The sequence below is a fragment of the Triticum aestivum genome, chromosome 2B (assembly GCF_018294505.1).
Source record: "Triticum aestivum cultivar Chinese Spring chromosome 2B, IWGSC CS RefSeq v2.1, whole genome shotgun sequence".
Taxonomy (NCBI): domain Eukaryota; kingdom Viridiplantae; phylum Streptophyta; class Magnoliopsida; order Poales; family Poaceae; genus Triticum; species Triticum aestivum.
In genome coordinates, this window is record NC_057798.1 from 647,905,064 (window position 1) to 647,920,398 (window position 15,335).

At 46.3% G+C, this 15,335-nt stretch overlaps 1 protein-coding gene across 1 annotated transcript; it reads right to left on the minus strand.

The window, feature by feature from the left end:
- Positions 1 to 7,547: 7,547 nt before the first annotated feature.
- LOC123041890 (uncharacterized) lies at positions 7,548 to 8,177 on the minus strand. The gene has a single exon (XM_044464447.1). The coding sequence runs from the start codon at positions 8,097 to 8,099 to the stop codon at positions 7,890 to 7,892; it is 210 nt and encodes a 69-aa protein (XP_044320382.1). The 5' UTR covers positions 8,100 to 8,177; the 3' UTR covers positions 7,548 to 7,889.
- Positions 8,178 to 15,335: the final 7,158 nt, after the last annotated feature.

Below are 15,335 nucleotides of genomic sequence, written 5' to 3' on the forward strand. Positions count from 1 at the left end.
CATCTAAACAGAGAGTAGATGCAAAATTTATTACTAAACAGTAACAAAAGTCAAGGAACAAAAATAAAATTGGGTTGCCTCCCAACTAGCGCTATTGTTTAACGCCCCAAGCTAGGCATAAAAGCGAGGATAGATCTAAGTAGTGCCATCTTTGGCATTCAATTTTTTAATGGAGTTATGCTCGGATCCGGGAGGCTCCTTGCGTTTCCCTTCGTGCTCGAAGATCCTTTGATCTAAAGCATCCAACCGCTTATTGCAAAGTGTAATCAAATTATTCATGCGGCCAATATTTTTAAGAGGTTCAACAAATTTTTGCAACTCACATAATTTCTCTAGAATTTGGGTTCCTTCTTGAGTGAATGGAGATCCCTTTTGTAGGGGAATTACTCCCACTATCCCCTCTATAATTTCATAAGCAAAACTAGGATCAATATTAACAAAACTCCCTTTGGCAGCAAAATCAAGGAGTTTTCTATGGGCTAAAGTTAACCCGACATAAAAATTACGAAGTAAAATCTTGAAATCTCCTTCTATATTGCAACTACGATAAGATTCTAGCATCCTAAACCAAGCATCTTTTAAATTTTCTCCTTGTCTTTGCTTGAAGTGAAGGACTTCAAAGTCGGGAGACGAAGGGGTAAAGACCGAACTAGCCATGATAACAAGATAAGCAACTAACACAGGAGCACACAAAAAGGCAAGCGAAAGAGAGAGGAGATTGGGAAAGAGAGGGCGAATAAAACGGCAAGGGTGAAGTGGGAGAGAGGAAAACGATGGGCAAATGGCAAATAATGTAAATACGAGAGAGATGAGTTTGTGATGGGTACTTGGTATGTCTTGACTTGAGCGAAGACCTCCCCGGCAACGGCGCCAGAAATCCTTCTTGCTACGTCTTGAGCTTGCGTTGGTTTTTCTTGAAGAGGAAAGGGTGATGCAACACAGTAGCGTAAGTATTTCCCTCAGTTTTTGAGAACCAAGGTATCAATCCAGTAGGAGGCTCCTCACAAGTCCCATGCACCTACACAAACAAACAAAGAACTCGCAACCAACGCAATAAAGGGGTTGTCAATCCCTTCACGGCCACTTGCGAAAGTGAGATCTGATAGAGATAATATTATAAGATAAATATATTTTTGGTATTTTATAATATAGATTGGAAAAGTAAAGATGCAAATAAAAGTAGATTGAAAGCTTATAAGATAAGAGATAGACCCGGGGGCCATAGGTTTCACTAGTGGCTTCTCTCAAGATAGCATAATTATTACGGTGGGTGAACAAATTACTGTCGAGCAACTGATAGAAAACCGAATAATTATGAGATTATCTAGGCATGATCATGTATATAGGCATCACGTCCGTGACAAGTAGACCGACTCCTGCCTGCATCTACTACTATTACTCCACACATCGACCGCTATCCAGCATGCATCTAGAGTATTAAGTTCATGACGAACAGAGTAACGCTTAAAGAAAGATGACATGATGTAGAGGGATAAACTCATGCAATATGATATAAACCCCATCTTTTTATCCTCGATGGCAACAATACAATACGTGCCTTGCTGCCCCTGCTGTCACTGGGAAAGGACACCGCAAGATTGAACCCAAAGCTAAGCACTTCTCCCATGGCAAGAAAGATCAATCTAGTAGGCCAAACCAAAACGATAATTCGAAGAGACTTACAAAGATAACTTAATCACACATAAAAGAATTCAGAGAAGATTCAAATATTTCTCATAGATAAACTTGATCATAAACCCACAATTCATCGGATCTCGACAAACACACCGCAAAAAGAGTTATATCGAATAGATCTCCAAGAAGAGGGAGGAGAACTTTGTATTGAGAATCAAAGAGAGAGAAGAAGCCATCTAGCTAATAACTATGGACTCGAAGGTCTGTGGTAAACTACTCACAACTCATCGGAGAGGCCTTGGAGTTGATGTAGAGGCCCTCCGTGGTGGATTCCCCCTCCGGTAGAGCACCGGCGATGGCTCCAAGATGGGATCTCGCGGATACAGAAGGTTACGGTGGTGGAAATAGTTTTTCGGTGGCTCTCCTGATGGTTTCGGGGTACGTGGGTATATATAGGAGGAAGAAGTATGCCGGTGGACGCTCAAGGGGCCCACAAGACAGGGGGGCACACCCAGCCCTAGGGGTGCGCCCTCCACCCTCGTGGCCTCCTCGATTGTTTATTGACTTGCACTCCAAGTCCTCTGGATCACGTTTGTTCCAAAAAGACCGCTTCCGAAGGTTTCATTCCGTTTGGACTCCGTTTGATATTCCTTTTCTTCGACATACTGAAATAGGCAAAAAAACAGCAATTCGGGTTGGGCCTCCGATTAGTAGGTTAGTCCCAAAAATGATATAAAAGTGTAAAGTAAATCCCATAAACATCCAACGCGGGTAATATAATAGCATGGAACAATCAAAAATTATACATACGTTGGAGACGTAACAGTCATCATTACCCTGGAGCGGTCTTGAAAGCCGGCAGGTTGGATTGAATTGAGTCGCTGGAGGAAGGAGATGTTTCCCGATAATTCGAGTCAGAAGGGTTCAGTGGTTGACAAGTGAGACCCGCCAAAGGATAAGAGGAATCTAAGATGGAGATGACCTCATTCCGACGTTTTCTTGGTGTATTGGGTAGACCGGAGGAGAGCTCTGCGTCTTCGGTGGTCCGGGTCTGCCTCCAGCTCTCATGAATCTATCGCTTCAAAAGAGATTGAGGATCTTGATAAGCTAAGGGATGTGAAAATCTTACTTTCCGGGTTACTTGGCGGATTTTTGGGCACGGCAGAGGCTCTAAGTCGGAGGAAATAATAGTTACCTCTTCATCCACCCCGTGACTCGTGCCTGTGTCATCCTGATCATAATCAGTATCAATAAGGTGATTAAAAAATGAGCCAAGAGAGTCAAGGGCTACCTCCGACTCAGAAGAGTCCTCCAGCTGAAGTAGCTCAGAAGCACTAGGTTTCTTTCCTCGTTTCTTCACGGCGGCTCTCCTAGCGGCTCTCTTGGCCTTCCTGGCGCTTTTTGCGGCCTCATGATCATATTTTACTTTTCAGAATTTGTCATCAGCCTGTGAAAGTTAGCAAAGTTTAAGTACAGACAAAACATCAATGTTGAACACGACTTATTTAACTTGGCGACTTATCGCTGGAGCCGGGTTGGCTGCGCAGAAAGGGCTTAAACCCACCTTATCGCAGTCTGCTAGGCTTTCATTCAGGAGAGACTTTGTCATGGCATTGATGATGTGGTCAGGCAAATCATCAGAACTATGTCGCAGAGGGTCATCTTTCTTGCCTGAATAAGTACACATTAGACCGGGGCGGCGGCTTAATGGAATGATCCGCCAGGCGAGCCAAACCCGAAGTCAATGCCATTTAGCCCATTCCCCACAAGAGCCTTGGTTTTAGCCAGGATGGGGGCGAGTGTCTTGCGTTCGGCGGCAGATATCTTATCAGGAAGTGGATGATTGGAATCAAGATGCGGGGCGCGAAAACCGGGCAGAGGATTTTCATCAGCCGGAGAAGTGTCTTGGCAATAGAACCATGTTTGGTTTCAGTCTTTAGGATGACTTGGTGGATTGGCATAGGGAAAAATGATGTATCTTCGACGCTGGATTGAGACGCCGCCGAGTTCCAAACTTTGTCTGTTCGCACATTCATTTTGGCGGTTCAAGTAGAATAACTCTCTAAAGAGTAGCAAGATGGGTTCTTCTCCGAGATTTACCTCGTAGAATACTTGAAAATTACAAATGTTAGACATGGAATTGGGTTCGATGTGTTGAGGACGGAGATCAAAGAAGTGCAGGACGTCCCTAAAGAATTTTGAGCCGGGTGGTGAGAAACCCCGGTTCATATGATCCATAAAGACAATCACTTCCCTTTCTTTGGGTTGAGGTCTCTCTTCCGTCGGGTCAGGAGCACGGTACGACATGTCATCCCTTTGCGGCAGATAGCCGACTTTCACAAAGTCTTCAAAAGTCTTCTCAGTGATAATGGACTGGACCCAGTTGCATGAGGTGTTTTGTCTTAGGCGGCATTGTGATGGAAGCCTAAGAAAGGGTAAAAATCTCCGGTTCCAATTTAAGCCGAAGAGAAACATTACAGTACATATTCAAGATGGCATCTTATAAGGGGCCTAATGGTATATAGCTAACTATGTCAGAATGTTTAAAGCTGCCATGAGCATCATAAAGCAGTTAAGTTAGTTAAATCTCCATGGGCGGTCCAAGTGGTCAATTGAGCATTACCTTTTTTAAGCCGTAAATAAGAGTCGCCATGACTAGGTGGATCTAACAAAGTGCGGTTTTTGACTAAGTGTTGCACAAACAAGTTTCATAGGCTGTGGCAATTATTTCGGATCAAATGATGTTCAAAAAAAGGAAATATTCTAGACCTAAAAGTTAGTACAAATGAGTTCGTACATCCTAATGAGGCCTCTTTTCAGAGAAAGGGGGGGTCTGCTAGCATAAAAAATGGACGCGAAACAACTACTGCATGAGTTATATGCTCCTTTTGGATCAAAAGAGGCTGCAGTAAAGAAACTACGAAGAAACCATGATGGGCAGTGAAGAATGCAGAGGAACTCGCAAACCCTAATGCGGATCTAAGGTGCGGAAAGAGGAAGACTTACAGTTGCAGATCTACTGCGGAGGGCCGTCGCCGTTCTCTGGATCGACTCAGGTTGATGCAGCGGCCGAGGTCAAGGAAGATGAAGTGCGCTGCGGCGGCGGCAGAGCTCAAGTGGCAGTAGGGTTGCGGGAGGAAGAAGATGAAGGAAAGGAGAGAATGAGGAAGACCTGGTCGGGTATATTTATAAGGAAAAACTGATAAGCGGGCGCGAAAAATGAGGAGACTGAAAAAATAATTATCCAACTACTGAGACGCCTCGATTCTCGGGATGGTCATTAAGATAAGGATCCGTTGAGGTATATTGGACAAAGCATAAATTAATGGCAGGTGACGTTATGGCGGGTTATCCCAAATCCGGAGGATGACATCACGGCGGGTTATAGATTCTCGCACAAAGAGGAAGCAGAAGATTTTTTTCCAAGTGTTGAAGATTGACATGAACCAGTTCAAATCAATCTGGGGCCTAGTGTTGGGATATAACTATTAGGTATGACCCGCCCAGGAGGGGCCGGGTCACACCTAAGGTGAAGCCCACTGAAGACACTTGAAGATGGCGGTTCAGTTAAAGGCCCAAGGCCCAGAGGCGACTTAAGGCATGTAGAGATAAACCGTCATATATATGTAACTTGTATTGTAAGACAGGAATAGAGAGAGACCGAGCCGAACACTGTTTATGAACCGGCCGGGACTCTGTGAGCCGCTGGGCGTCAACCTCTGTATATAAAGGGACGACCCGCCGGCGGTTCAGGGCAAGTAACATCAGATCGAGAACTAGGTCAGGCGAATTCGCTCCCTGGTTATCGAGACATAAACAATCCCACTCAAAACTGGATCATAGGCTTTTACCTTCACCGTAAGGGGCCTAACCAGTATAAACCTCGTGTCCTTTGTCCCGTTTAACCCCTTTAAAGTTCCTAGTTGCGATGGCTCCACGACTAAGTCCTTACGCTAGGACATCTGACGTGACAATTCCACGACAGGTCTAGCGATTTGTTGCAACTGTGAGGCGCGACCGATGAGATGGTGATCGACGGGCATGAGCAGCGGCGAGTGTGCCGTTGAGCAACTGCCGTCGCCACTAGAGCTGGAACCATCGCCACGCGAAGCTGCAACCGCGGGCACAAATGTTGCATTGGCGGAGACCGGGGACGAGGATGGCCGACGAGGACGGCGACCGGCGAGAGAAGGCGGCCAGCCAGGGCGGCCGAGCGAGAGCATGGGGTGGCGCGGGGTGGCAGGCAAGCGCAGGCAGCCAAGGACGAGGGCGCGGTGGCCGGGGGCGAGGACGGCGGCCATGTTTTTCCCTGGGGATTCCTTCGTATAGGAAATGCGCGCGAGGAAGGCGAAGCAGATCGACTCAAATCTGGATGGTTGGGGGCAGGCCAGCCAAAATTTCGGCCAGCGCGCCGACGCGTATGGCTGCCCTTAAATAAATTGCAAGATGTTGGATTCTCGTTGGCAGGAGATTAGCTTGCCGGCCCGAAGTGCTTTTATTCTAGGTAGATGGCAATTTGGTTATTTGCCAGTATGATGGCAATTTGGCCGGAGTTTTATATTGTCGATGTGTGTGTTAGCCTTTTGTTGAACTTACGGTATTCCAAGTATAGTTGTGCCCTGTGTGATTAATACCTAGGCTAGTGCTTTCAGCTCTTTGTTTTCCCTCTTTAAGTTTACTTTCTGATTTTATAAAACTATGTGACGGTTTGTTTAATGAAAATCAACAAGGAGGCTTTTTGGATTAGAAAAAGAGCAATGCTACATCCACGGGCTTTTATGAACGTTTATAAGGGTTAAAACATTTGCCAAACTTTGATTGGGCAGAAGGGGGAAAGAGGGGCCCACCCCGGTGAAATTTTTTTGGGGGAGGGGGGAGGGGTGGAGGATTAATAGGCAAGTTACGTGGCATCTTCGTAACAGGTTCGTAGATGTAGATTGTTGATAAAAAAATGTACATGGCAAACTCGGTGGTGGGATCCTGTAGCAACTATTCGGAATGTGTCCATGTGGCTATGGGAATTGGGAATGTTGACTTGATGCATTGTCAAAGAGAAGCTAAAGGTGTGGATCATGAGCTAGCTAGCTTTATTTATGGCGATAAATTTTCCTATTTGTGGGACAATGACCACCCTAGTTGCTTGCTAGGGAAACTTGTGGACGATGTAAATGTTGCTTAATATTAATAAATCTAAATGAAGCCTTTCTAAACAGACTTTGGGTCTCAAACTATGGTGGCACGGTATCACCGGAAAGAGAGGATGCTCCGACCAGGGAGGGCCTTTGGCCGTGTAAGTGAGTATGACTTTAAAAGGGCAGCTTGGTTCAAAGAGTAGTAGGATCGGCTTCAATACAAATAATACCAACAAGGACATTCCAATGGGGAGGCATTTTACGGTTTACTATTTGTAGGAGAGTGGTACTGAATCATACCTATTCGTTGATTAGGTGGCTATTTTTTAGAAAGAAAAAAATGTATGTCCATTACTTTTATCCATATATGTAAGGCTATGAGGGTATGTTTGTGCTTTTTTTTTAGTTGTTTGGATTGCTTACCACATGTGTCACGTGGTAGGGTATGTTTGTGCTTGATCTTGCTCCTCGTCCTTCAAGGCCGCTCTCGCACGGCCATCGTCACTAGCCTCCCCTAATCACAACTTTTGAACTTCCCGGTGCCATTCTTTTGTTCATTTGCAGTGACCGGCACATATGCATTTGTATAAATAACCTATATTTCATTTTGTGCCAGCTAATACTATAATATGCATGGCCCACAGTCGCAAAACTTAAAAAAATCAAATACTATACTGGCTCAAGTTGACATTTCATCATTTAGTAGCTCGTGTTCTTTATGCTTGTACTAGAACTCGAGGCGACCGATATTATGTTCAAAACTTTAAATTAAAATCAGTAAACCTTTTTATAGACCTTTTAATTATTTTTTGTGTGTGAACAAGGGCCCATGATTATATGGCCCCAGGGCCTCCATAATATTTTCTGAATGAAGGTTTGAGACGAGTCCGGCTTTGAATTAATAATGCCACCAATTGGCCAAAAATACAACAATGCACATACATACTCCGTGGACCGTGGACCATCAGAAGCAGTGTACAAGAAAACTCAAACTATACATTCTTGAGAAAATACTAGCAGATAACCAAGTCTCCCGATGAACATCATACTGCGCGCCGGTGCCCCTCTACAAGCAAAATCAGGAGACAGGAGGCTTGGAAATGATAAGGAAGCAGCTGCTGGTTAACCAAGGAAGACTTGGACGCGGACGGCGAGGAGTAAGATGGTGATGAGGGCGAAGTAGATGACGGCGTGGATGAGCATGGAGGCGCCGCTGGTCTGGAAGCTGCCGAAGTCCACGATCCTGCCCTTGCCGGGGATCTGGAACAGCAGCCCCGGCGAGAGGAGGATGAATAGCGCCAGCCCGACGAACACCGGGGCCCAGTCCGCCATTGGCTACCTACCTCCTCTCTGATCGATACTCTTGATCTGTGATAGTAGGACCAGTGGAGAGTGGAAGGAGTGCGAGGCCACGAGGGGGTGAAGCCGTGTATATGTCGCCTTTAGGTGAGGGAAATGACTGGGACACGAAGCAACTGGGGAGGTGGGTGGGTGGGAGACACATGCTGATCTCATGTGATGGTGTGGATGGTTGATCATGGTGTGGGGGATTCTCTCTAATGTGCTGCCATGTGCCATCGATATCCCGCAAATGTTTGTGCGGTTTGTTACTTTGTCCGAAGTTTAGCTGCTGGTTATGCGATTCATGTACAAAGTTGGTCGTGTGACTAATCTGTACTCGGACATGTTGCGACATGTTGTGCCTAGAAATATGATCTCCATCCGGAATTAACCGCGGCACAGTTAATTCTGGACGGACGTAGTAGTATCTTTTTGAAGGCAATAGGCTGTTTGTTAATAATTAAAAGGTGCGTGTAGATCATCCTCTGTATCAGCTCCTACTTTTGAAAGAGCTGATGTGAGTGGATGTGCATGTATTTTTTTGGGGGGTCTGGCTGACTTAGGTAGAGCTTTTGACAAAGTGATTGAGATGCTATATATGTGTCTCTTTATTTAGATTTGTTATCCAAACTACAATATCTTTTCTCTATTAAAAAAATGAGACCATCCAGGAGGCATATTTTTATAAAAGAAACTCTAAGCATCACGGGTCACTCCATGACTCGAACCCGGGTGGGCTAGATAGCTCCATGCTATCCTAGCCAACAGGGTGACACCTTGTTCTCAATCTGTTGTTGTTAATCTTTTATTCTAGCAGAAGTCCTAACTTCATGGCAACTGTTTTTATTTTATTTTTGTTTGAGGAAATATTATGTACTCCTTCTGATCCATATTACTTGTCGCTTGAGCGAGCGACAAGTAATATGGATCAGAGGGAGTATCAAAATTTACTGGAGAAGGAGTTTTAATGGGTTGGCCCATGTGCATTTCCGGAAAATCCAAAGTAAATCCTGAAGGCCTATGAATAAATGATAACAGGTGGTGCAAATCTTTAGTCTCATACCGTTAGTGGAGGTGGTGTGAGACCACCTTATGTGATGGGTTCTCCCCACCGCCAAATACACACCAAAATAAAGTAAGAGTTTCTGCCTCCACTTGATGCACTAGTGCAGAACCGGGCAATAGCACCGGTTCATAAGGCCCTTTAGTGCCGGTTCCATAACCGGCACTAAAGTGTGGGCACTAAAGCCCCCCCCCCCCCTTAGTACCGGTTCAGCACGAACCGGTGCTAAAGGGAAACCACGTGGCACGAGCCAGCTCCAGGGGCCTGGAGCCCATAAGTACCGGTTGGTAAGACCAACCGGTACTATAAGGTTTGGGGGGTTTTCAGTTTTATGATTTCTTTTTCATTTAATTTTGTGATTCCATTTTAATTCTTTTTCGTTTGCTGGCATTTTACGATACTACACATTGTACACGTTATGCATATATATATATATATATAGAGAGAGAGAGAGAGAGAGAGAATTTCTAGTAGAACCAATCATGCATATATATATCATCAATGTCTCACAAACCGTCATATTAATTAATTCACACATACACACATGTATAGCTATATACAATTTCTCCTACATATGCATGTTGCCTTCGGAGCACGATGACAATTGGAAGTGGTTTTCATGAGGGCGATAGCGGGTAATAGTATTCTCCCTTCGGATTTATGACCTGGTCGAGCAAAAATCCCGCTATTTCCTCTTGAAGTGCTTCTACGCGCTCCGTTTCTAGGAGCTTCGTCCGCACCTCTCTGAACTGTTAAGAAGGAGATCAATATGCATGTGTATTAGTTGTGTGACTAGATATCGATAATGGTGTAAAAATTGTGAATAGTGTTTTGACAAGCGTACCCATTCCTGTCTTTGAGATCTGCTCCTTTCGGACGCCATCATGCGAATGTTCTCGCAAACGCAGAATGCACATAGATCAGTCCCCTGCGCCTGCTTCAGGGCCTTTACGAGAATGGAATTTGATCAGATAATAATTAATCAAGCATGATAATTAAAGAGATGGCAGCTAGCTAGCTAGCTAGTACTATTTAATTACTTACCTTGGGTCTTCCCCATTGAAGCTTTTTTTCCATTCGCCTTCCGTGACGCTGATGAACCTTGCCCAAGCCCTGCCCGCCGACAAAGAAAATGAATAAAGGGGTTATTAAATAGTTCATATCATGAAATGACGAACTAAATAGGCCGAGATATATAGTTAATAATGATTGAAATTACCTGTTGACTATCCCAAACAAGATGTTATAGTCAGTTTTTTTTTGAGTAGTGAGTCCAGTATTTCAACTGTTCCAGCGTCAACTTTAGTGATACACAAGACCCAGTGAAATCTGTATGCACACACGTTTGCATGTCTTAATTAAGCGGGCATATGTAAGCAAAAACATGTAGCTAGCTAGTAGGCAAAAACAGAGAATTTGTAGTACAAGACAGTGTGACTCACTGGAAGTTGTGAGGAAGTAGTATATCTTCATTGTATTTGAGGCGCTTCAAGAACTCTAGCATGCTGTCCTCTACGGCCTTTTCATGACGTGCATCTATTTTCCATGTGTATTCATTAACGGTGTTTGGGTCAATGAACCCAATGCCATAGCGTCCACCTTTTCTCATTTCATACATCTTCATCCTGCATATAATACCACAGAAAAGAATATAGTGAGTATAATTACAGGTAATGGTTGATCAAAAGGATCACTACAGCTAGCTTGAGACTTAAATTACAGAAAGAAATCACTTACAGACAATAGCAACTGACGATAGATTTGTCGAGTGCGTCTTGATTGTATAACTGAAACAGTTCAGAATACTCAACGGACACAGCTTTCTCATGGTAGTAATGCTCCTTCTTGACATTCACCATGAGGGACAATCGATCGGAAATCTTGGTAATGTTCATGTACCATTGATGCAATTCATACATTCTCGTTGGGAGGTTCTTGACCTTGTCTGGCTCGACCAAAGGTTGGCCTCGGACATATTTACGTTTTATTTCATCCTCTCTAAGCACAGGCATGGGCTCGATCTCGAGGAGTTGTCCAACAGTGATTTTGAGAACTTCGGCCTGCATTATATGCTCCTCCGTTATTACCACATTGCCCACCTCAGGAACGTAAACTGTTTGCCCACAATAATATTGGGCGTGCGTACTGTCACGTGTTGTTGGCACAACAAACAAGGGGATCGATTGCGCCGCCTGTTCTCCCAGCTGGGGAATGGCTTTCCCGCATTTTTTGACAGTTGCTTCTTGTTTGCTCGATCCCGAGCTCGCCTCCTTACGTAGACGTGCTCGATTTAACTTCCTGATGTGGCGCTCATAGTCTGTGTCAACAGGCTTGGGAGCTGGTGGTTGAGCCATACGAATGAAGTGGTCAATCGTTTCCTCAGGCACTTTCTCCCTTGGCGGCGGTGGCGGTTTCGGTGCAAAATGGGCTTCCACCTCGGACTTCGATATGGCTGCGATTTCCTCCTCGGACCTGTCATAAGCTCTCTGCGGAAGAGGCGTGAGGCTTGGACCATATTTATATCGCTTGCCTCCGCCTGTACTTCCTGTACTACCTCGACTCGTACCGCTACGCACCATAGCTGCGGGGTGTCTCTTCTGTGATTGCTGAGGCGGCAGAGATGGCTGACGGGGCTGAGTTGGACAAGGAGGAGTGGCCGCCTGAAGCTGTACCGGACTTGGAGGAGGAGTGGCCTAAGGTTGTGCCGGACTTGGAGGAGGAGTGGACGTCTGACGCTGTGGCGGACTTGGAGGAGGAGGAGTGGCCTGACACTTTGCCGGACTTGGAGGAGGAGTGGCCTGACACTTTGCCGGACTTGGTGGACTTGCAGGAGCGGGAGACTGCTGACTCGGTGGTGGACTTCGACGAGGAGTCGGCTGACGCAGTGTCGGTGGCCTTCGAAAGATGATGCAATCCTTTTTCCATAGGATGATACGATGTTTGGCGTCTCCGAGAAAGCGCTCGTCGTCACCTCCAGGATAGTCAAGCTCTAGCTCCGAATATGGGTCCACCACCTCATCAACCAAGACACGAGCATAGCCCGCTGGAATCGGGTTGCAATGGAAGGTTGCCTCGGGGGGATTTGTAAAAGCAACGGCGTCCGCCACCTTCATGGATATGTTCTTCATTTTGACGTGTAGCTCGCAGCTAGTGTTCTCCGTGATGTCATCCACGGGGTATCTACCCAGCATTGCATCGTCCGGGGCGGAACCCACGCTGCTTCTCGGCATGGATGGGGCGGTGCTATCCAATGCTGGATCATTCGCTAGCTGCTGCAGCTGCTGAGACCCCCTTTGCTGGGTAAGTGAGTCGATCTGCTCCTGCTGCCGCTGGAATTTGACTACCAATTCCGCTTGACTTGCTTCTAGGCCTTGAAGGCGTTCATAGTCCCGCTTCCTCTGCTCCTCCTCCATCTTCCTCTTCTTCTCCTCCGCAATCTTCTTTCTCGCACGGGTTCTGTAGTCGGTGTTCCAGTCTGAAAACCCCTCATACCACGGAATAGCGCCCTTGCCTCGTGTTCTTCCCGGGTGTTCAGGATTTCCCAGGGCACGCGTAAGCTCGTCGTTCTCTCTGTTGGGCTGGAACACCCCCGATCGTGCCTCTTCTATTGCAACAAGTATCGCATCGTCGGCTCCCTTCAGACTTGCCCTCGTCGAAACATTGCCTGTCTTCGGGTCCAACTCCCCCCCATGCGCATAGAACCAAGTCCTGACCCTGGGGGGCCAGCTCTTAGTAACCGGAGTGGCACCTGCATCCTCCATCTCTTTCTCAGACTTATCCCACTTAGGCATTGCCACCGCATAGCCACCTGGCCCCAGCTTATGGAACTTATCCTTTTTTCGGCATTCTTCTTGTTTATTCTCGACCGTTCCTTAGCTAATTCCGAATCCTTGAATTTCACGAAATCGTCCCAATGAGCACGTTGGTTCTCTAGTGTTCCCTCGAATACTGGAGTCTTCCTTCCTCCCTTGACGTACTTGTCCCATTCACGATTCTTGTGGTTCTTGAATGCAACCGCCATCTTCCTAAGAGCAGCGTCCTTGACTTTCTGCACATCTGCTTCTGTGAAATGATCTGGTAGGGTGAAATGTTCCATGAGAGTATCCCAAAGCAGATCTTTTTGATTCTTGTCGACAAAAGTAACATCTGGACGTGGAGCAGCGTCCTCTTTGCCTTTTTGTCTTTTGTCTTTTGCTGGCTCTCTCCATTCTTGAAGGGAGATCGGGAGTTGGTCCTTCACAAGAACTCCGCACTGACGAATGAACTTGTCCGCAATCTTCTTAGGCGCTAATGGTTCGCCATTAGGTCTGACTGCCTCGATATTGTACTTTACGCCCTCCTTCAACTTTTTGTTCGGGCCTCGTTTCGTCCTTTTGCCTGAAGATTTGCTCGATCCGGATGGCTGAAAGAACAAAGATCGATTCGTTAATATATCTTCAAGTCATTTAAAACATGTGATGATCACCAGATACCTGCTTATATAAATATATATACCTCGCCGGTCTTTGTTGTTTCAGGATCAACATGTTCTTCGTCATCGTCATAATCGTAGTTCATGACTTCATCAATTCGGTCGTCGCGATCGAATATCATATCACCCTCTCCGGTGTTGTTTAGAAATTCGGAGCCGTCATAATCTTCTTCATTCTGATCATCATCTGGCCCGCGTATCATATCGAACATGGTCTGTTCTCCCTCTCTGTCGGTATTGTCTGCCATAGCTTTTATTTAACTAATTCAAAAGAAATATAAAACAATTTAGTATTCAAATTACATCGTCTCGAATAATAGATATAATCTCGAATACTTCGTCTAGAATAATAGATATAATCTCGAATACATCGTCTCGAATAATATATAATATTGAATAGTACATCACTGGCTAGCTAATTAAAGATCGAATACTACAGAAGAATCTAGGACACTCGCGGTTCCTGCGGCGCGGGCGGTGGACACCCAAAGAGAAGGAACCCTCACAGGATCATAGCTGAAGTGAGATCCCCGAAGATACTGCCAGGTATTGGAGAACCTGCCGCCCTCTAACGCAACCATGTAGCGATGGACGTGCTCGTCCTCCTCCCTGACACGGCGACGTACCACCTCCGGCGGGGCCGGGTCCCTCCGCACCGAAACTGGCCCACGCGAACGCCACCAAACGAGATCAGGGTCGACGACGGGACCCGGGGCCGGGTTCCTCATCAAGCGGCGCGCCCCTCCAGGCAGCACCTCCCAGTGCCAGCCCGGCGGAGCCCAGTCCCGGACATGGGTCGGCTGGACGTCGTCGCGGACGGGTCGACGGCGAGGATGCGGGCCGGGCATCGTCGAGAACAAATACTAGCTATATGCCCGCAAAAAGTAATATTTTTTTAATGATTGGATTTTGATAACTAAAATTTCTAACATTTCTACTATTTCAAAAATCTATATACTATTTCATACTAATTAAGCATCTAACACTAAACACAGAAAACACAACTTCTATACATCCATTAAAAAACTGAAAAACAACATTATATAAAAAATTTCCATACTAATTAAACACTAATTATATCCATCTAACATGCATTCATACATATATAATAGTGAAAAAATAATAATCTAAATAATCTAAACTAATTAAACATACAAAATACGTATATACTAATTAAACACTAAATAATCTAAACTAATTAAACATACAAAATACATATGTAGTCGTGTGTGTGTGTGTTCATGCATGCTTGTGTGTGTGTGTATGGGCTCGGGGGGGGGCGGCGCCCATGGTGGCCGCCGGGGGCGAGGGAGAGGGGTTAGAGGGGGAGAGCTCACAGCGGGCGACGGCGACGGCGAGGCGACGGCCGGGGCGGCGACGGCGGGGACGGCGCGACGGGGACGGGGACGGCGCGACGGGGACGGGCCCGGGGCGGCGACGGAGACGAGGGCGGCGACGGGGACGGGGGCGGCGACGGGACGGGGGCGGCGACGGAGACGAGCGGCGACGGAGACGATCGAGGGCGGCGGCGACGGCGACGGAGACGGAAACAGAGGAACAAACAGAGAGGGAAACTGAAATTTTCGTAGCTGTTGTATATATAGAAGGCACCTTTAGTACCGGTTGGAGCCACCAACCGGTACTAAAGGCCTGTTTTGGCCAGGCCAAGCGGCGGGAAGCGACCCCCTTTAGT

Coding starts and splice junctions, on each gene's coding strand:
- LOC123041890 (XM_044464447.1), bottom strand. CDS start 8,099: ATGGCGGACTGGGCCCCGGTGTTCGTCGGGCTGGCGCTATTCATCCTC.